Here is a 20,976-nt window from a genome sequence, read left to right as displayed (position 1 = left end):
ACCTCTCTGAGGGAGGGAGGTATTATTCCCATTCAACAGATAAAGGGAAATCAGGCACAGGGGTAAGACTGGTGATTTAACCAAGATCATTCAGGAAGCCTGTAGCTGAACCAGGAATTGAACAATAGGTCCTCTGAATTCCCTACCAGTTAGGTCATCTTTTCAACTCCTTTGGCAACCTGTTCTTCTTCAAGCTATCCAAGATACTGCTGCCAAGATTATCTTCCTTTGCAGATATTCTGACCAAGCTCCCATCCAATCCCCCCATATTTCTCAACTCTGCAATGGCTGCCAACTTATTAGTATTATCGGTTACCAAATAGCTTTCAAAGAATTCCACAACTCTGCTCCTGCCTATCTTTGCCCTTATTCCCACCTGCTTCTTAATACTCAATTTTTTCTCCTCTTCTTGTCTCCTTTTCCTACTCGTGTACATCTTACTGCATACTGCCTTTCAGCTCAGAACAAACTTCCAATTTATAGAATCATAGATTCTTAGGACTCGAAAATGACCTCAAGAGGTCATTGAGTCCAGTCCCCTGCACTCATGGCAGGACTAAGTATTATCTAGACCACCGGTTCTCAAACTTTAGCAACTTGAGGACCCCCATTTTGATTTAAAATTTTGGGGGAATTCCCAAGCCCCCCCTGCTCAGCCCCCACCCCCCCAAGGGCCTCACCCCTGCCCCACCTCTTCCTGCCCCCCCGCTCACACCATCCCCCCTGCCTTCCATCGCTCGCTTTCCCCCACCCTCACTCACTTTCACCAGGCTGCGGCAGGGGGTTGGGGTGCAGAAGGGAATGTGGGGTGCAGGCTCTGGGAGGGAGTTTGGGTACAGGAGGGGGCTGGGGTAGGGGGTTGGGGTGCAGAAGGGAGTGCAAGGTGCAGGGTTGGAGGTTGGTGGGCAGGAGGGGGTGGGGGTGTGGGCTCCGGCTGGGAGGTGCTTACCTCAGGCGGCCACAGTTCCCAGCCAATGGGAGCTGTGGAGTGGGCGCTCAGGGCGGGGGCAGCGTGCAGAAATCCCCTGCGCCCCTGACGTGCTGGCTGCTTCTGGGAGTGGTGCAGAGCTAGGGCAGGTAGGGAGCCCTGCCTTAGCCCCGCTGCACCGCTAGACTTTTAGCACCTAAAATCTCCCTGTTTGTCTTCAGTAGCCTCCGGGAGATAGAGAGAGGGGGAGTAGTTGAGGGAGGGGAAGGACTTGATCAGTGGGACCCGCGGACCCCCAGGAGTGTGCGGACCCCAGTTTGAGAAATGCTGATCTTGACCATCTCTGGCAGGTTTTTGTCTAACCTGCTCTTAAAAATCTCCAATGATGAAGATGTCACAACCTCCCTAGGAAATTTATTCCAGTGTTTAACAACCCTGACAGTTAGGAAGTTTTTCCTAATGTCCAATCTAAACAGCTCTTGTTGCAATTTAAGCCCTTGCTTCTTGTCCTATCCTCACAGGTTAAGGAGAACAATTATTCTCCATCCTCCTTGTAACCTTTTATGTACTTGAAAACCGTTATGTCCCCTCTCAGTCTTCTTTTCTCCAGACTATCCCATTTTTTTTCTACCTTCCCTCATAAGTCAGGATTTCTAGACCTTTAATAATTTGTTTCAGAGTAGCAGCCATGTTAGTCTGTATCCGCAAAAAGAACAGGAATACTTGTGGCACCTTAGAGACTAACAAATTTATTAGAGCATAAGCTTTCGGCATCCGAAGAAGTGGGCTGTAGCCCACGAAAGCTTATGCTCTAATAAATTTGTTAGTCTCTAAGGTGCCAAAAGTACTCCTGTTCTTTTTAATAATTTGTGTTGCTCTTCTCTGGACTCTCGAATTTGTCCACATCTTTCCTGAAATGTAGCACCAAGACACAATCCTCCAGTTGAGGCCTAATTAGCATGGAGTAGAGCGAAAGAATTACTTCTTGTGTCTTGCTTACAACATTCCTGACAATACACCTCAGAATAAAGTTAACTTTTTTTGCAATGTATGCTAAGCCCTCCCTTTTCTCCAAATTGCTTCTGAAAATCCTTTTGTTCTGTTAAGCCTAGCAGAGATACACAGGACACTTAACTGTATCACACCCACTTACATCTTTAGAGTGTAGACTCTTTGGGACAAGGCTTTTATTTTTGCTTCATATTCTATTGCCATGTACAGTTACAGGATTATAAACACCTTCAAAGAGACCTTTTTCATGTAGATATTTGCAAACAGACAGTAACTATCCTTACTACTATCTGTGGCAGACCTGTGTCTTTATGCCAATCAAGTGAGCTCATGCAAATTAACTAACAAAGTATATTATAGACATGGTACATTTATCCTTCAAACTGATTTTGTTTGCTTTTAATGTTCTGTAACATTGTTATTTTAGTGTAGTTTTTGGTGTGGAATAGTTATGATATTGTATGCTCACAAGTTTTTTAAACTAAAGGATCACTTTTTCTGAACAGGTTTCAGAGTGGTAGCCGTGTTAGTCTGCATCATCAAAAAGAACGAGGAGTACTTGTGGCATCTTCGAGACTAACACATTTATTTGAGCATAAGCTTTTGTGGGCTAAAACCCACTTTATCAGATGCATGCAGTGGAAAATACGGTAGGAAGATAGATACACACACACACACAGACAGAACATGAAAAAATGGGTGTTGCCATACCAACCCTAATGAGACTATGGCTATTCTTTCGGGAATAGCACTGCACACTTTTTTCTGAAAAAAATACTGAAGCCAATTTTAGTGTTTCTTACCTTATTTATAACTTTCCTTCTTAAAAACCTTTGAAGCAAGCCATGGATTGGTTCCCCATCCCACCTTAGTTGAACCCAGCGGAAATGTTGCTGAACCAACAAGTCAGAGCCTTGGAGACGAGACTTTGCAATTGTCCCCATTAGAAAGCAGTTCTCATGAAAGTAATATGCATCAGGCACACCATTTGCTAAAAATGAACCAAAAGACATCTTATTGCAATAATCAAAGCTTTCCTACAATCTACATAAGTGACTGTTAAAAGCAAGCAGCATTATATTTGGTTTCTAATAAATGCAATTAAATTACAAATAAAAACTAACTAACATTTCTCACATGCAGTTGAGAACAGATAGTTTGAAATTATATATAAAACCAACAAAACTATAGAATCTTAATCCTCTAAATAAACTCTCCACACATTATCTATTATATTAAAACTATATCATTATAATAAAATATTTCTCTACCCAACTTTGTTTTTAATACCTTTTTGAAAAGTGCAAGGATTTTCAGAACCACGATTCTCAAGAGGTGTCAGAAAGTCTCCCAGTAAATCAAATAATGAAGCTTTTTCCAGATTCTCTAAAATCACAATGGTTTTCTTGCTCACAGAAAGCTGTTTCACTGGGACCAGACAAGCTGTAACAAAAAGAACCCATTAATATATGCTTGTGCAAATCTCTTTTTAATTTACAAATATTACATTTAGCATTAACATGCTGCTTGAGAAACTTTTTTTTATTTTTGCCTTTTAAAATTATGGGAAAAATAGTGCAAATTGAATGGATTATGCAACATTTAGTGTTCAAAAACAAAAGGGAAATACCAAACAGCAGGGGAAAAAATCATACTCCATAGTAAGAAAAGAATGTTTTTTGAAGGGATTATCTAAAGAAAGCAACGACGAAGTGGGCATTCACCCACGAAAGCTTATGCTCCAATACATCTGTTAGTCTTAAAAGTGCCACAGGACTCTGTTGCTTTTTACAGATCCAGACTAACACGGCTATCCCTCTGATACTATCTAAGGAAATAATCCTGGACACCATTTCATCTTCACATTTACTACAAACTTCAGTACCCTAATAGAATGATCCCTGCTTCAGAGGTAGAGAAGAAAAGATGGCGAGCCAAGATCTTTGGGAATGTGCTTGTTCCTACTCATTCTGGCACACTGTAAAGCCTACACCAGTATACAAGGCAGTGATGTAATGGTCATTCCAGATTCATGAGACACTCTTTTCCCCCCCATACTCTTAGCTTGCCTTCCCTGAACTGATTCATGGGGACACTATCCTCTCCGCATTCTAATTCCTCCTCAAGACCCACCTCTTATGTGTTGCCTTTGGGAAACGAGCCAATTCATGATAGCTAGGTTGAGGCATAGTTGGGGATAGTTGCCTCTTTATCTATAATGTCCAAAAAATTGCAAATGTATATAAAAATTGTATACATGTGATTATATTCAACCCTCCATCTTGCCTAATCTTGGTTTGCCATTTGTTTTCTTAGACCATAAATTCTTCGGGGTAGAGATGTGTATATATACACAGGTACCTAGCAGAATGGTACCATACTCTGATTGAGGAATCTGTGTGCCACTGCAATATAAATATAAAACAATAAAACAACAAATTGTCTAAGACTGAATTTCAGCTGCTATTGTGCTACCTATTGACCTAACTTTGTTAGGCCATTTTGAGGTTTCTCACAATCTTTAGTCTTGTCTAACCTAAATAATTTTGTCAAGCACAATTTTGCTACTTCATGGTTTGTTCTTTTTCTTCTTTTCACATCATTAGTAAATTTAGTAAATTAGTAAAGTCAAATCAGTCCTAGTACAGGTCCTTGGAACTTTCTACTATTAAGCTATTTCCATGTCAAAAATTAACCATTTATCCCTTAACTTTGTACTTCATCTCTTAAACAGCTGCTAATGCATGACACTAGGGCTCCTAGGGCTCTAAAGGCATATCTGTTCTTTACAGGCCCCTATTACATGCCACATGGCTAGTCTTTTGGCTATGAATTTTTAACTATCTTCCACTTTCCTAACCTGCCTTTACTAAAGTTGGGATGATCCTTCCTGTGAGCTAAGTTCCCTCTAAGCTGTGCAGCTGAACAGCTACCTATTTGGTGCCACGCAGGTGCTCAGGGCTCGGGCGGGGAAAGGTGCCTCTCCCCAAGCCCTAGACCTGCCATGGTGCCCCCTCCCTCTTCCCTGGTTCTGACCCAGCCCAGCCCCAGACCTGCTGCAGCTGGGAGACAGGCACCTCTCCCCCGCAGCCCAAGTGCTGCTGCAGGGAGAGAGCTGGAGGGGAGCCCTCTCTCCCCGCAGTAGCCCCGGGGAGGCCCACTGCACCCAAACCCCTCATCCCCAGCCCCACTCTAGAGCCCCCACCCCCAGCTGGAGCTCTCACCCCCTGCACCTTAACCCTCTGCCCCAGCCCTGAGCCCCTCATCCCCGTCCCCACCCCAGAGCCTGCATCCCCTGCCAGAGCCCTCACCCCCCCACACACCTACCAACCCTCTGCCCGAGCTCCTCATCCCCGTCCCCACCCCAGAGCCCACACCCCAACACTCTGCCCCAGCCCTGAGTCCCCTTCCACACTCCGAACACCTTGGCCCCACCCTGCCACATGAATTTTGTTATGCGCACCAATATGGAGGTGATGTGTCACACATCACCTCCATACTAGTGCACATAACAAAATATATTCTGCAAATGAGTGGGAAAAATTAGAGGGAACACTGAGCATGAGGACAGTGTATGTAACTTAACCTTAACAACAATCATAACTTGAAATGTTTCTCCTTTGATAAATTCCATGTTTTCAAATGTACTTGTTTATCACCTTCACAACATTAGCCACTTAAGATATTGCATTGATTCCACCTCTGTTCAAATCCCCATGCCTTAATCTCTTCTCACTGCAACTTCTTTCTTTATAGCCTTTCTGAATCCTAGCTCTCCAGGGTGCAGCATGTGTGGAACGTTTCTATCCATAACTACATCATCCCCATCTTCAAACAATTCCACTGGCTCCCCAATAATATCAAGCATTAGATCAAAATTGTCCCCTTGTTTTAAAACTCCATAAACTCACTCCACCCAATAGCACAGGTCAAGTCTCTCTAATCCCCAACCCACTTACTCCAGCCTCCTCTGCCTCTCCATGCAATCTGGTTAGGGTTGGCACAAGTCTCATCTTTCTTTGCAGTTGCTGCACTGTGAGATAGCATTTCTTTATCTCCAATTCACCAACACTTCTCTTTGTGTGTTAAACTCTAAGGTATTATTTGTAGTGACTTTGCAAAATGCTTTTGGATTCTATTTACATAGGTGTGTGAACTAGACGTGTGGGGGGTGCTGCAGCACCCCCAGGCTTTATGTGGGGCTCTGCTTCTGCCCCCCCCCCCCAACACACACATGCAGGGTCCTGGCTGCCAGCCCTGCTCCAGGGGCTCTGCTTCCAGGATCCTGGCTGCCAGCCCTGCATCCTGAGGCTCTGCTCCTGGACCCGTGCTCGCCCCCAGCTGTAGCTCCAGCCTCATCCCCCTTACCTCTGTCCGCGTCCCCCCCTCCTGGAGACACAGCCCTGCTCCTGGCCCCAGCTCAGGGTGGGGGATGGACAGGGGCAAGGGGGCTGGCTTTCAGCACCCCCACTATTAAAAGTGTTCCAGTGCCACTGACTATTTATATGAAAGACATTATATAAAAATATCCTATGTATTTTACTGCATAGTGTTAAACCAACTATCCCTTTGTACAATGATGATAATGTATTTTCTATGAGGACAAAATTTATAAATTATATCAATTTATTAAAAATTTACCTTTCTTGCATCTATGTTTACCAGTTTTGATAAGAGCTGTGATGCTGCTCAGAAATTATCTGACACTGTGGCCATAGCAATTAAGGCACTGGTTCTTACCTTTATGTATAATTATTCACATGAGTTATTGGGAATAAGTTCATACATAACAGCATGATCCCATACTCAAATCCTGTACAAAAGGTGAAGAGCTGCATTCATGACAAAATCTCAATTAGGTATGAGCATAAGAACATAGAAGATAAGAACAGCCATACTGGGTCAGACCTAAGGTTCATCTAGCCAAGTATCCTGTCTTCTGACAGTGGCCAATGCCAGGTGCCCTAGAGGGAATGAACATAACAGGTAATCATCAAGTGATCCATTCCCAGCTTCTGGCAAACAGAGGCTAGGGACACCATCCCTGCCCATCCTGGCTAATAGACACTGATAGACCTATCCTCCATAAATTTATCTAGTTCTTTTTTGAACCCTGTTATAGCCTTGGCCTTACAACATCCTCTGGCAAGGAGTTCCACAGGTTGACTGTCCATTGTGTGAAAAAATACTTCTGTCTGTTTGTTTTAAACCTGCTGCCTATTAATTTCATTTGGTGACCCCTAGTTCTTGTGTTATGAGGAGGAGAAATAACACTTCCTTATTTACTTTCTCCACACCAGTCATGATTTTATAGACCTCTATCATATCCCCCCTTAGTCGTCTCTTTTCCAAGGTGAAAAGTCCCAGTCTTATTCATCTCTGCTCATATGGCAGATGTTCCATACCCCTAATCATTTTTGTTGCCCTTTTCTGAACCTTTTCCAATTCCAAGATATCTTTTTTGAGATGGGGCAACCACATCTGCATGGAGTATTCAAGATGTGGGCGTACCACGAATTTATATAGAGGCAATATATTTTCTGTTTTACTATCGATCCCTTTCTTAATGATTCCCAGCATTCTATTCGCTTTTTTGACTACCAGAGAATGAAGCACAAATGATAAATCACAAAAAAACTGTGTATTTTAAAACAAAGACCCTGCTTAAGAATTCTGCTTATGCTTGTCTGTATGAGTTCCCAAAATTTCTCATCCCAATAGGAATTTCAAGAACCCATCCTCAGCTATTACTTGTTTTATTTTTTTAAATAAAGTGATAATGGGCCAGATTCCCAGCTTGTGTAAATCATCACAGCTCTGTCAATATAAATATAAAAAAGCCCATTAAAATGCAGTGTTATGCTAGCACTTAAATCAGAAAAAAAAAAGTTACCTGTTTCATGTCAATTTTATTTATTTTAGAACCCTATCCTGTTAAAGTTAGTCAGTAGCAACCAGCAGTTTGCCCCAGTCTCATCAATAATATTGTACCAACACCTGCCTTCTCATCAAACTAGGAAGGCTATAGGATTCTATCCACAGAAATATGATGACCTGGGAAAAATAAAACACATTTAACTAGCCTAAATGCTAAATGTATTCTCTCTTCTTTACCATTTCTTCATTCACCCCCAATTTTTTTGTCTATTCCATTTTCTTTTTCTCACTGTTTCTCTCTTTATTACAAATAAAAACAAAACAAAACAAGAAACCTTACAAGGCAGAGCAGAATCCCATTATGTTCTGCTCTATGCCCCTTTTCCCCACATTCAGTTCCTCTTCTATGCTCTACCTTCCTTTGTTTTTCCTCCCAATTGTTTTTACCAAGTGTGGTGTTAGTCCATCCTGCCTTCCTTATCAGCTTTCATTACTTAGCCATCTCTCTTTTTTATTCTTCTTTACTGGTCATCCCAAAATTATAGTTAAGGCAGGCTGACCAGAACCATTTCAAGAATAAGTATGCTGCTCCAAAATATCTGTTGTGGGATATTTCAATCCTTGTATAACTGTTTATCATTGTTTTAAAAAGTGGTTCACATTACACTAGCAACAGGAATTTAACTTTGTTCTGTAGCAATAAGACAAAATACACATGGATTGATGCCTACAGTTAGGCACTTAAATCCACATTTAAAATATCTAAAGAACAGGCCTGATTTTCAGAGGTGCTGAAAATCCATTACTCTTACTGACATTTGAAACTTTTAGCCACAGTGAAGAGAAGTATTTATTAAGTACTGGACAGCTTAAAGAAAATGTATGCAGCGAAAGCTCTCTTAAGGTGAAACAACGTTGTGTTAACATAATACTATTCTAGTATTCCAAATACAGATGTGCTTGTATGCTGTTAAATGTAATACCATGGAAAACTGGACAATACAATTAACAATATTTAAACACACCACTTACTAATCAGAAAAAGATAATATTTGAGCAATAAATACTGAAGTATCACAAAAATCTGGGTTTTCAAAAAAGGCTATGTAGAACAAACAAATAAAAAACCCACTGATTTAAAAAGGACTAAAAGTGATCCTATAGAAATGGCTCACTACATTTATTCAGATCTCCCGGAATTGGAGACATTCATTGATCTCACACAGTCTGAAGCTTATTGTTTTAATAAACTGAAGTTGAAAAATGGCATTCTTCTAATAGCTGTTATGAAAAATTCCAGTAGACAGTAAAAGTACAAATAAGTTCAAAACTTAAGAACTGGATAAGTAGAATAACTCTAGTTAATATTCCATTTAGGATAATCAGTATTTGTTTTTTTCTTTAATCCAGTTTATTGGATTTCTCTATATATAATTTCCTTGTTTTTTTCCAGAAAATAATAACTCCAATGCTGTTTTTTCAACTACTTTATAGAATTTTTTAAAACTAGTTTTCATTGCTCGCGAAAGATTCGTAGACTCATAGACTTTAAGGTCAGAAGGGACCATTATGATCAACTAGTCTGACCTCCCGCATGATGCAGGCCACAAAGCCATCCCAACCCCTTTCCCTTGACTCTGCCGTTGAAGTCCCCAAATCCTGTGGTTTAGAGACTTCAAGTAGCAGAGAATCCTCCAGCTAGCGACCCCTGCCCCATGCTGCGGAGGAAGGCGAAAAACCTCCAGGGACTCTGCCAATCTACCCTGGAGGAAAATTCCTTTCTGACCCCAAATATGGCGATCAGTAGAACCCCGAGCATGTAGGCAAGATTCTCCAGCCAGACCCTCATTGGCCATTGATACTATTTACCAGCAATGGCACGCTGTTCATTTGACTAAAATCATGTTATCCCATTAAACCATTCCCTCCATAAACTTATCTAGCTTAATCTTAAAGCCAGACAGGTCCTTCGCCCCCACCGTTTCCCTCGGAAGGCTGTTCCAATATTTCACCCCTCTGACAGTTAGAAACCTTCGTCTAATTTCAAGCCTAAACTTGCTGATAGCTCTGGAGAATAAAGTGCTGTATTCAGCCAGCAGGCATGATAAAGTAGCAATGTTCTTATATTTCTGGTTCAACATTTCTGAACCTTGGAAATCAAGTGAAATGTTCACTAACATAAGGAAACATGAAAGGGGACAGGAGAAAAAATATTAAGAATCCATTAATGTAAAAGACAAAGTTTACACAAAGCTCATTTCTGGACTGCCATCTTTAGCACTAGCTCACTTGAGAGCCTTGTTTCCTTCTCCAGAATTTGTGAGATTTTCAGAACTCTATTAAAAACATGCCATAGGCTATACAGCGTGCTTTAATGTTTCTTCCGAAAGCATCTTTAGAAGTAGCCTTCTACTGATCAAAATAGATCTGCTGAAATAATCTTACCATTATTGATGAATAATTCTGCAAGCTGCTCCTTGGAGAAATCAGCATCCACGTCAACTTTAACAATTTCACAGGTGAATCCAGCAGCCATTTGCTTTTTCTGTGTTGAAAATTCACAGGTTTAGGGAAGCTTTACATTCTCTTTCTAGAATTATTTATTTTGTATGCTTGTTTAATACCTTCATACAGAGTGCTATCTGATGTGCTATGTAGTCTTGCAAACTTCCTTCTGGACCATGAAAGATGACATTATGGTATTGTTCAACCTACACATAAACAAAGTAAACTTTACATGAATATTCACAGACCTGGATATTTTTAATCCAAACAAAACAACCAAAACCCAAGGGGTTAGGTATATGTGGAATTTTCCACTTCACAATCATGAGGAGGAGGGATAGCGCATTGGCCTGAGTATTGGCCTGCTAAACCCAGGGTTGAGAGTTCAATCCTTGAGGGGCCATTTAGGGATCTGGGGCAAAAATCTGTCTGGGGATTGGTCCTGCTTTGAGCAGCGGGTTGGACTAGATGACCTCCTGAGGTCCCTTCCAACACTGATAGTCTATGATAGTGTATGAAACTTATGCACCTTATAATACAGTGTTCTACATGTGCAGTATTGGTGTGTTGCAGCTTTTAAAGAGAGATTTTTACATAGAAATAACATGGGATTGTTCTTAATTTATAAAACTATGCGAAAACATTCTTTTGTCCCATCAATGGTTGAATTTGACACTCCCAGACAATAGGGACAGGTTACAGTTAACAATTAAATCCAATGACATAGAGTGGGCAGAATTTACAAGAGAACACTTCAAACCCAAATTATTCTATAAAAACCATCAACATTTAAGTTTTCGCCACATTTATTTTAAGTTGAGGCAAAAACTACTCCTCAAACTCTAAATATATAATTTATACTAACAATATAGGAACCCAGTGTCATAATATTTAGAACCGGTCTGCCTAAACTGATTTAATTTGACCTCTTGGATTATAAAAAGCATGCTGAAGAGGCAAAGAGATACCTGCTCTACCAGTGTGAAAAGTAAACCAAATATCCCACATTCATATTTAAAGGTAGCTGCTTTGGGTTTACTACCTATTATCTAAATTCATCAGTATCTCTTATTTAAGAACAGGAATTTTTTTCACTGTATAACCATCTTGCTACTTTTATGTAACCAATGGCCGGGAACAGCGAACAGCAGCCACTGGGAGCTTCCAGTGGATTACCCTGATGGGCTGCATGCTGAAGGTTGCTGACCCCTGATCCATACTATTATAATGCACACATTTAAAAAAAATATTTCCAGTTCTCTATGATTATTTTACTTCAACGTGTTTTAATTTTTTTTAACTGAATGACAAAGCTACAGCTTTATCTCTAATTGAAACTCACAAATGCACTGTATAATGTTCTGGAGAACTAAAACCCATTTCAAATCAAAATTACTTGTGGGCCTTCACTTTGTAAAATGAGATTAGCTTAGTGCTCATGTGTAATTAACTGTCAAGGGAGCACAGTTAAACTACTGGGTAATTGTCAGACTCCTGCAAACAGCTGAGATCTAAGGCACACATTGTTTACGTAATTTACCAGCAGAGGGCTCTGGAGGTATTTTTTTACTTGGGTTTTAATTATGTTTAAACTGGCTCTATCGCTATGAAAACAATGATGTCCAAAAGCTAATTTACCCAGATTTGCTTTCTCATCAGTTTTCATACACCAAATAACTTGTGTAACAAAAAATGATATTTTTTTATACAAATAAAGCTGCTGCTCAGTAAGGAATAGGGTTGGTTTCTTTATTAATGGTTGATATGAACCAACTTTAATTTTGTTTCCTCTTTAAAGTTGCTAATAATCACCTGCATATTACATTTCAATAAATCAATCAATTGGTAGCTAGTAAAAATGAATTTAATTACTTCATTTCCATGCTTACAATTTATTTTTTATGTGACAGAAAATTAGGGATTGAAGGAAAAATGTCCTTTTGAAAAGAGAAAACGTTATTTTAAGTGTTGTCCATACAGTACATGCTGGAGTTTTAAAAAATATCTTTTAACTATAATACGACTCCCCTGCATACTTTGCTCCCCCTGTTCCCCACAAAGACAAATCAGAACAGTCCTGTGAATCCTAAAAAGGTGCATGGAAATTATAAAGTACTAGTGGAAAAATGTCAACATTTTTGACTGTCAGGTTTTTTGATGTCCAGAGAACAAGTTAGGGCCATTTTGAAAGAAATAATGAGTTACATAGTTTTTCATGAACCAACGGATTGATTAATTCAGTTCAATGTCTCATACTTTTCAGCCAAACATTCACTTCATCCCATCAGAAATCTCAAGCATCCCACTTCACAGTAATATAATCTATACCTTACCATATGTACTGCACTAAACAAAAACAAACAAAATACTAGCATTAAAAGACAGCTACCTTTTTTCGTAACTGGTGTTCTTCGAGATGTGTTGCTCATGTCCATTCCATATTAGGTGTGTGTGCTCGCCACATGCACCATGCCAGAAGTTTTTCCCTTAGCAATATCCGATGGGGACCAGCTCTGGTGCCCTCTGCAGTGGTGCCCGCATGGCCTGGTATAAGGGGTGCCACTGGCTCCCCCCACCCTCAGTTCCTTCTTGCCGGAAACTCTGACAGTGGAGAAGGAGGGAGAGTTGTGGAATGGACATGAGCAACACATCTCAAAGAACACCAGTTACGGAAAAGGTAACTGTCTTTTCTTCTTCGAGTGCTTGCTCATGTCCATTCCATATTAAGTGACTCCAAAGCAGTACCCATGGAGGTGGGTAGGAGTTCACGGATGTGTAGGTTGCAATACAGCTCTGCTGACCCCAGTGTTATCCCTGGACTTCTGAGTGATGGCATAATGGGCCATTAACGTGTAGACAGAGAACCACGTTGTGGCTCTACAGATATCCTGGATAGGTATGTGTGCCAGGAAGGCCGCTGAAGATGCTTGTGCTCTAGTTGAGTGGGCTCTGACAATCGGCAGCAGTGGAACCCCCGCCAGGTCTAACACGAGGTTAAACCAATTGGAAATCCTCTGTGAGGACACCAGAAGGCCCTTCATCCTATCCGCTGTAGCGATGAAGAGCTGAGTTGATTTACAGAAAGGCTTGGTACATTCCAAGTAAAAAGCCAAGGCCCTTCAGACGTCCAACACATGAAGATGCCTCTCCTCATTGGTCTTGTGCGGTTTAGGACAGAACATCAGGATATGGAAGGTAGACACCACCTTTGACAGGAGGGCCGGGTGGGACCGCAGCTGAACCCCGTCTTTGTAGAAGACCGTGTCCAGGTGGTTCCGAGGTCAAGGCTTTAATTTCAGAAACTCATCTCGCTGATGTCACCACCACCAGGAATGCGACCTTCCATGACAGGTGGAAAAGGAAGCAGGAACCCAGCGGCTCAAAGGGCGGGCCTGTGAGCCTAGAGAGGACAAAGTTAAGATCCCACTGTGGAACAGGAGTCCATACTTAGGGAAAAAGTCTCTCGAGCCCTTTAAAGAATCTGACAGTCATGTCATGGGAAAACACCGTCTGTCCTTGGATTGGCGGGCGAAAAGCGGAGATGACCGCGAGATGCACTCTAATGGAAGAGTGTGCCAGGCCCTGGTTCCTCAAATGAAGTAGGTAATCTAGGACAGCCTCTATGGAAGAACGCGAGGGAGAGATGCCACGCTCGGACGCCCAGCAGGAAAACCTCATCCACTTGGCCATGTAAGTCAGTCTAGTTGAGGGCTTCCTATTTTGCAGGAGGACCTGTTGGACCTCCTCTGAACAGGTCCGCTCTTCCGGGTTCAGCCACACAGCATCCACGCTGAGAGGTGGAGGGACACAAGGTTGGGATGTAAGAGCCGACCATGATCCTGTTACTGCAGGTCCAGTTAGTTGGGCAGGGGACAGGGGAGGGCTGCTGACAGGTTCATGAATGTGCCGAACCAGAGCTGGCAAGGCCACGCCGGGGCGATCAAGAGAGACAGGGCATGAGTTAGCATGATCTTTGCCAGGATCTTGGCGATGAGTGGGATCGGAGGGAACATGTACATCTGGCCCCCTGACCATGACAGGAGGAAGGCGTTGGAGAAGGAGTCCTTGCCCAGACCTTGCCGAGAGCAAAACAAATGACATTTTCTGTTTTGCCTGGTGGCGAACAAGTCCACTTGAGGAGTTCCCCACGTCTGGAAGACCATGTAGGCTACATCGCAATGGAGCGACCACTCGTGGTGAGAGGAGAAGGCCCTGCTGAGGTGATCCGCTAGCGTGCTCTTGACGCCAGGTGGATCTCATGGTCGATGCAGAAGTTCCAGAGCCGGAGAGCCTCCTGGCAGAGAGCCGATGATTGCGCTCCCCCTTGCCTGTTGATGAACAGCATCAAGGCTGTGTTGTTCGTCAGGACTCTCACCATCTTGCCTAAAAGGTGAGGTAGGAAGACACCACACGCCAATCGGACCACTCTGAGTTCTTTGACATTTATGTGGAGTGCCATCTCCTCCAGGGACCACATATCCTGGATCTGAAGAGCTCCGAGGTGCACACCTCAGCCAAGGTCCGGGGCGTCTGACACCAACTCGATGGAGTGAGGGGGGCTGTCGAACAGAACTCCCTCAAGGACCTTCTCACAGCGAAGTGAGTACTGCTGGGGGAATGGTCATAATTTTTTCCAGGTGATCCCCGGACTAGAATAGGATAGTCGTCAGCTATTGCTGCAGGGGCCGCATGAGGAGCCTGGCATGGTGAATAACGTATGTGCAAGCTGCCACGTGGCCCAGCAGACGCAGGCAGACCCTGGCTGTAGTCAGGGGAAACGCAGACACCTTCACGATGAGGTCTGTCAAGGCCTGAAACCTTTCAAGCGGTAGGAACGCTCTCGTGCAAGTTGAGTCGAGCACAGCTTCGATGAATTCTATCATTTATACTGGAACTAACGTGGACTTTTTGTTGTTCACCAGTAGGCCCAGGGAGAGGCAAGTGGCTTGCAGCACCACAATGTCCCTTTGGACCGGAGACCTGGAGCTGCCCTTGACCAGCCAGTTGTCGAGGTATGGATAGATGAAAGAATGTGTCCTTTAAGTCGAGGGTGGCATACCAGTCTCCCGGATCCAGGGAGGGGATGATAGAGGCCAGGGAGACCATGCGGAACTTCAGTTTCTTTAGGTACTTGTTGAGGTCTCGCAAGTCCAGAATGGGGCGTAGACCGCCTTGGGATTAAAAAGTATTGGGAATAAAATCCCCTGTTCCTATACTCTAGAGGATGTTCCTCCACCGCCCATATCTGCAGCATTCCTTGGACCTCCTGCGCAAGGAGAGTCTCATGAGAAGGATCCCTGAAGAGCGACGGGGAAGGGAGGTAGAAAAGAAACTAAAAGGTGTAGCCCTGCGCCACTGTGTTCAGGGCCCAGCAGTCTGAGGTTATCATGGTCCATGCAGGTAGGCAAAAGAAAATGCGGTTGGAAAAAAACAGAGAAGATGGATCCGGGGAATAGACTGGTAGGTTGCCCTCAGGGACACCCTCAAAACGGTCGCTTGGCCCCTTGCTTATTCCGGGTGGAGCCCAACTGAGCAGAGGGTGGAGGAGGGTGGCTTGGGCGGCACTTGTAGCCATTGGCCTTCTTGTGAGGCAGGTCCTACAAGACTGGCTCCCTTGTCCCTGAGGCTGTTGCGGTTTGAACCACTTATGTGCTGGGCCTGTGATGTACAACCCTGGTGTTTTCAGGGTGGTATGGGGGTCCTTTCAACCGTGCAGCTTGGTATCAGTCTGTTCTGCAAATAGGGCCTGGACATCGAAGGGAAGGTCCTGAATCGACTGCTGAGCCTTGGTGGACGAGCCCGAGAGGAGCAGCCAGGAAGCTCGCCACATGGAGATTGTGGAGGCCATGGTGCAGGCTGCAGAGTCCGCCGCGTCGGAAGCCACTTAGAGGGCTGCTCTGGCCGCCATCGTGCTCTGCTCGAGGATCACCCAGAATTCCTTCCTGGATCCTTCGGATAGTGAAGCCTTGAACTTGGCCATGGTCTGCCACATGTAATCATAGTGGCCAAGGAGGGCCTGGTGATTGGCCACTCTCAATTGCAGGCTGGAAGACGAATAAATCTTATGCCCAAAAAGATCCAGCCTCCTTGAGTCTTTATTTTTGGGGGTATCCCCGGATAGACCTCGCCTCTCTCTGTGGTTAACCGCCTCAACCACAAGGGAATTGGGGGCCGGGTGGGAGTATAGGTACTCATGTCCTTTTGTTGGCACACGTATTGTGTTCAGCCCTTTTAGAGATTGGGGGCAAGGAGGAGGGAGTCTGCCACAGGGCGGTGGTAATCTTTGATACCCCCTCATGAAGGGATAGGGCCACTCTGGCAGGGGCTGAGGACATCAAACAAGGAGTCAGAAGGTTCTTCCAACTCCTCAGCCTGGAGCCCCAGGTTAGATGCAACCCTCTTCAATAGTTCCTGGTGCGCCTTAGCATCATTTTGAGGAACTGGGTAAGGGGGCTCCATGATAGCCTCGTCTGGCGATGATGAGGACGATGCCAGTACCGCAGGAACCTTCACATCCATTGGTGGGCCAGCAGTCTACTCCCCTGGGTCCTCCTGGACTTGTGGGGTCCTTACCCCCTCGGGCACTAGAGGGGGTGGGATGCTGAGGCCGCTGGCCTGTCTGAGGCTTCCAACACCGAGCGTGCAGCCTGGGAAGGCTTGGTGAACCCTCAGGGGTTCCATGGCACTGGCCACTGTGCCTGGGGCCCTGGGACAGGTTTCAGTGCTGATGATGTAGGCAGCACCGCAGGCACCAGAGGCTGTCCCGCAGTTAGGGAGCCCTGCTCGGTGCTGAGCTATAGCCGGAGCAGTCACTACCCAGTAATCAGGATCGGGTGGAGCGGCAGCTCTTATCTGATCAGTGCCGGTCGCTGCGCCTGGAGGCAGACCTGTCCGAGTGGGACAAACGTCTTGGTTGGGGTCTCGGGGACAGATGGTGTTCGGAGGATCGGCGTCAGAAATCCGGTGATCTATGCCTTACGCTACCCGACCAGTACTGGGTCCGGGAGCTATCACACACCGGTTGCAGGGAGGAACTCCCTGAACATGGCGATCCCAGTCTTGGAGATCGACGATGGTAGTCCAGTGGCTTCGATCCCTGGATCAGTCCCAGGATCTGTACTGAGCTGTCGGCGATGTGAGGGGTCAGTCTCGATGCTCCTGCACGGGGTGCACACCTCGGTGGATCTGCGCCAGGCTACCAGCGAAGTACACCTTGAATCCTGCTGTCTGTGCACAAGGTCTGGGGACTGAAGAGGGCTCCGTTAAGCCTGCTTCTTTGAGGCGTGATGGCTTTTGGAGGGGGAGCAGTGGTGGGACATTCCTTGCGATGGGGAACAGTGTCGCTGAGGCGGGGACACAAGCGGAAGTCCCAAGGTGGGTTTACCCTGAGACCTGGGTACCGCTGGAGCCGGTGTGGGTGGCACCGGAAGCGTCAGGGTCTCCTGAGCTGCCTGCAGAGCCTCGGGCGTCGACAGCACTTGGAGCTGGCGGAGGCCTGTACCGCTATCTGGATTGCAGGCAAATCTTGGGATGGGCTGCACCAGTCAGCGTGAGCTGGGGCCCAACTTCCCAAAGGGGGCATTGAGCTGCCCGGGGCAGGTCTTCACTCGCTCCCAGCCCTATCTTTTCCCTTGCGGGAAGTAGGGGATCTTCCCCTCCTTGTCTTTTTCGGCTTCTTGGCTGGAGCCACGGAGGGGGACCGGTGCCAGCTCATGGATGGCGCCGGCAGAGCGCTGTGCACTGACACCACGGTGCTCGGTGCCAAGTTGGACTGTTGCTCCGGTGCCGGAGTGAGTTCCGACTCCATCAGGAACACCTTTAAGTGATTGTTCCACTCCTTTTTTATCCTAGGTTTGAAGGACTTACAAAGACAACACTTGTCGCTTATGTGCCACTCGCCCAAGCACTGTAAGCAGCTAGTAGGCGGATTGCTGACCGGCACAGGCCATTTACAACGACCGCAGGGCTTAAACGATCACATGCTCCGTCCCCGAGCTGAGTCCCATTCGGGATTAATGAAGAGTTCGAGAACTACTACTAAGGGTAACTAATTCAACTACTAAACATGTACAACTATATTCTTACTTCGCATCTGACGAAGTGGGTATTCACCCACAAAAGCTTATGCTCCAATACATCTGTTAGTCTTAAAGGTGCCACAGGACCCTCTGTTGCTTTTTACAGATCCAGACTAACACGGCTACCCCTCTGATACTTAACTATATTACAGGTTTTCAAAGTTCGCAAGAACAGAGAATAAAACAATGCTAGCCTAAGCAGCAGATGTTCCAGCACCATCACTGGCAGTAAAAAAGAACTGAGGATGGAGGGAGTCAGCGGTGCCCCTTATACCATGCCATGCGGGCACCACTCCAGAGGGTGCCAGAGCTGGTCCCCTATGGATACTGCTAAGGGAAAAACCTCCGGCAGCAGTGCATGTGGCGAGCACACACACCTAATATATTAATATGAAATGCCTTCGGGGCATGGAATATACCTGTACAGCATTGCTAATGAAGAACATATCACAGATGCCAACCTATTACTTATTATTTGTGTAGCATAATCAATATGCTAGGTGCTTTTCAAATGAGTATGAAGACAAGGTCTCTAACACAAGGAGCTCACCATTGAAACAAACTACAAATGAAAGAAGAGGGATTAAGTAGATGCAATGGAAATCAATGTTTATGAACAATGGAAATGAGCATGCGTCTTGTGAGTTCCTTGATTTTTGTTTGGAAATCGTTTGAAGTCACTGTATGCTCTTCATTGCAAAGGTCTTTTGGAAGAATAGAAAATTTCTTAATGAAATTTCTCTCTCTCTCTCTCTCTCTTTCTCTTTTTTTCTATTAGCAGCATCTCCCACAATTCTTGATGACATCTGGGCTGCTCTCCACTTTCTGCAGCTCATGAAGACAGATCAGAGTTTGGAGCTGCATGGTGTAGCCATGCTCTCTCAGCTCCTGCTTTCTTCCAAATGAGTTATTCCCAAACTGTAAAACCGATATAACATTAACAAATCTTACAGAGATAATGAAATAACTATGTACAGTAGACAAAGGAAGACAGTCCTATTGTAATGACTCCACTTAATCTCTGACCCTGGACTTATGAGCCATCCATGTTGGGTAGAAATGTGAGAAACACTGTTAGAAGAAAGGAAATTAATAATAATAAATTTTCCATTCTGCAGCCCAGCATCTCCCACATTTCTTGACATCTGGGAAGTAGCGAGCAATGAACAGAGGTTGGGAGGGTTAAGAAAAGGGCAGAAAAAGGGAAAACGGTATTCCTCCTACCAATAATATTTGCTCAAAGGACAAAATCATTTCCAGGCCATCGCCTGTAGCACATTCCTGCCAAAGGAAGCTTCTGCAGTGGATGGGAAGTCCACCTTGTAGCGCTTGATAAAGATGGTAGCACTTGACCAGGTGGCCACCTTACACTTTCTACTGAGGATGCATTAGCTTTTTCTACCCACAAGGTCTCCAAGGATTGTGTGGAGTGTGCCCATACCTCTTCTGAAACCAGAATCTCCGATGCCTTTCGCAATACATAGTTTAATCCAAGAGTCAGCAACCTTTCAGAAGTGGTGTGCCGAGTCTTCATTTATATTTAATTTAAGGTTTTGAGTGCCAATAATACATTTTAAGTTTTTAGAAGGTCTCTTTCTATAAGTCTATAATATATAACTACACTATTGTTGTATGTAAAGTAAATAAGGTTTTTAAAATGTTTAAGAAGCTTCATTTAAAATTAAATTATAATGCAGAGCCCCCTGGACCAGTGGCCAGGACCCGGGCAGTGTAAATGCCACTGAAAATCAGCTCGCGTTCCGCCTTCGGTACGCGTGCCATAAATTGCCTACCTCTGGTCTAATCCAACTAGCAAGAGAGGACCTGGAAGCTCTGAGTCATTGGTATTTCAGATAGCAGGATACAAATGGGCCCCCTGATCTCCTTATGGATTCTGTACATTTGAAGTACATTTTCGGAGTCTTTTTGACATCTAAGATGTACCACTTCTCCTCGATGGGATGCTGTGGATTTGGACAGAATAAAGCTAGAACCACTTCTTGGGAAGTGTGGAAAGGAGAGTCCACCTTCGGGATAAACAATTCCAGAACTCTGAGCACCACCTTGTCCTTATGAAACTTGTAATGAGGTTCCTGCATGGAGAGTGCTGCCAGCTCTGACACTCACTTGGTGTATGTGATGACTATCAGAAATCAAGTTTTGATGGACAAATAAAATGCGGATATTGATGTCAGTGGTTCAAAGTGATGGTTTGTCAGGGGTCTCAATACAAGTGGCAATCACTTGGGAAAAGGAGATCTAATCACTGGTTTGGCCATCTGGACTGCCCTAAGGAATCTGGCTACCTAGGTGTTCCTGCCAGGGAATCTTTAGATCCTGTGAACATCATTTTACTAGGGGCAGACACGATGCACAATGATGCTGGGTTGGAGACCTTTGTTGAAGACTTCTTGGAGAAAATTCAGATAGAGGAATTACAGAATTTGCTTCATGTTCCTGGCACCGTCGCAAAACCTGGTCCAATTAAAGAAGCATATTTTCAAGGTTGATACTCTTCTAGAAGAAAGAAGTGTTCTGGTGACTCTGGAGGACATTCCCACCAATATTAGTGGTTCC

At 44.4% G+C, this 20,976-nt stretch overlaps 1 protein-coding gene across 1 annotated transcript in view; it reads right to left on the bottom strand.

Annotated features, from left to right (window-relative positions):
• Positions 1–20,976, bottom strand: part of CTTNBP2 (cortactin binding protein 2) — a 196,976-nt gene that overhangs the window by 36,514 nt on the left and 139,486 nt on the right. Inside the window, 4 exon segments of the mRNA XM_005285758.5 lie at positions 2,743–2,930; positions 3,230–3,382; positions 10,262–10,361; positions 10,441–10,527. Of these exon segments, the coding sequence (XP_005285815.2) occupies positions 2,743–2,930; positions 3,230–3,382; positions 10,262–10,361; positions 10,441–10,527 (528 nt within the window).

This window comes from Chrysemys picta, chromosome 1, assembly GCF_011386835.1.
Source record: "Chrysemys picta bellii isolate R12L10 chromosome 1, ASM1138683v2, whole genome shotgun sequence".
Classification (NCBI taxonomy): domain Eukaryota; kingdom Metazoa; phylum Chordata; order Testudines; family Emydidae; genus Chrysemys; species Chrysemys picta.
Note: the sequence above shows the minus strand (reverse complement) of the source record. Positions and strands in the feature narration are given on the sequence as shown.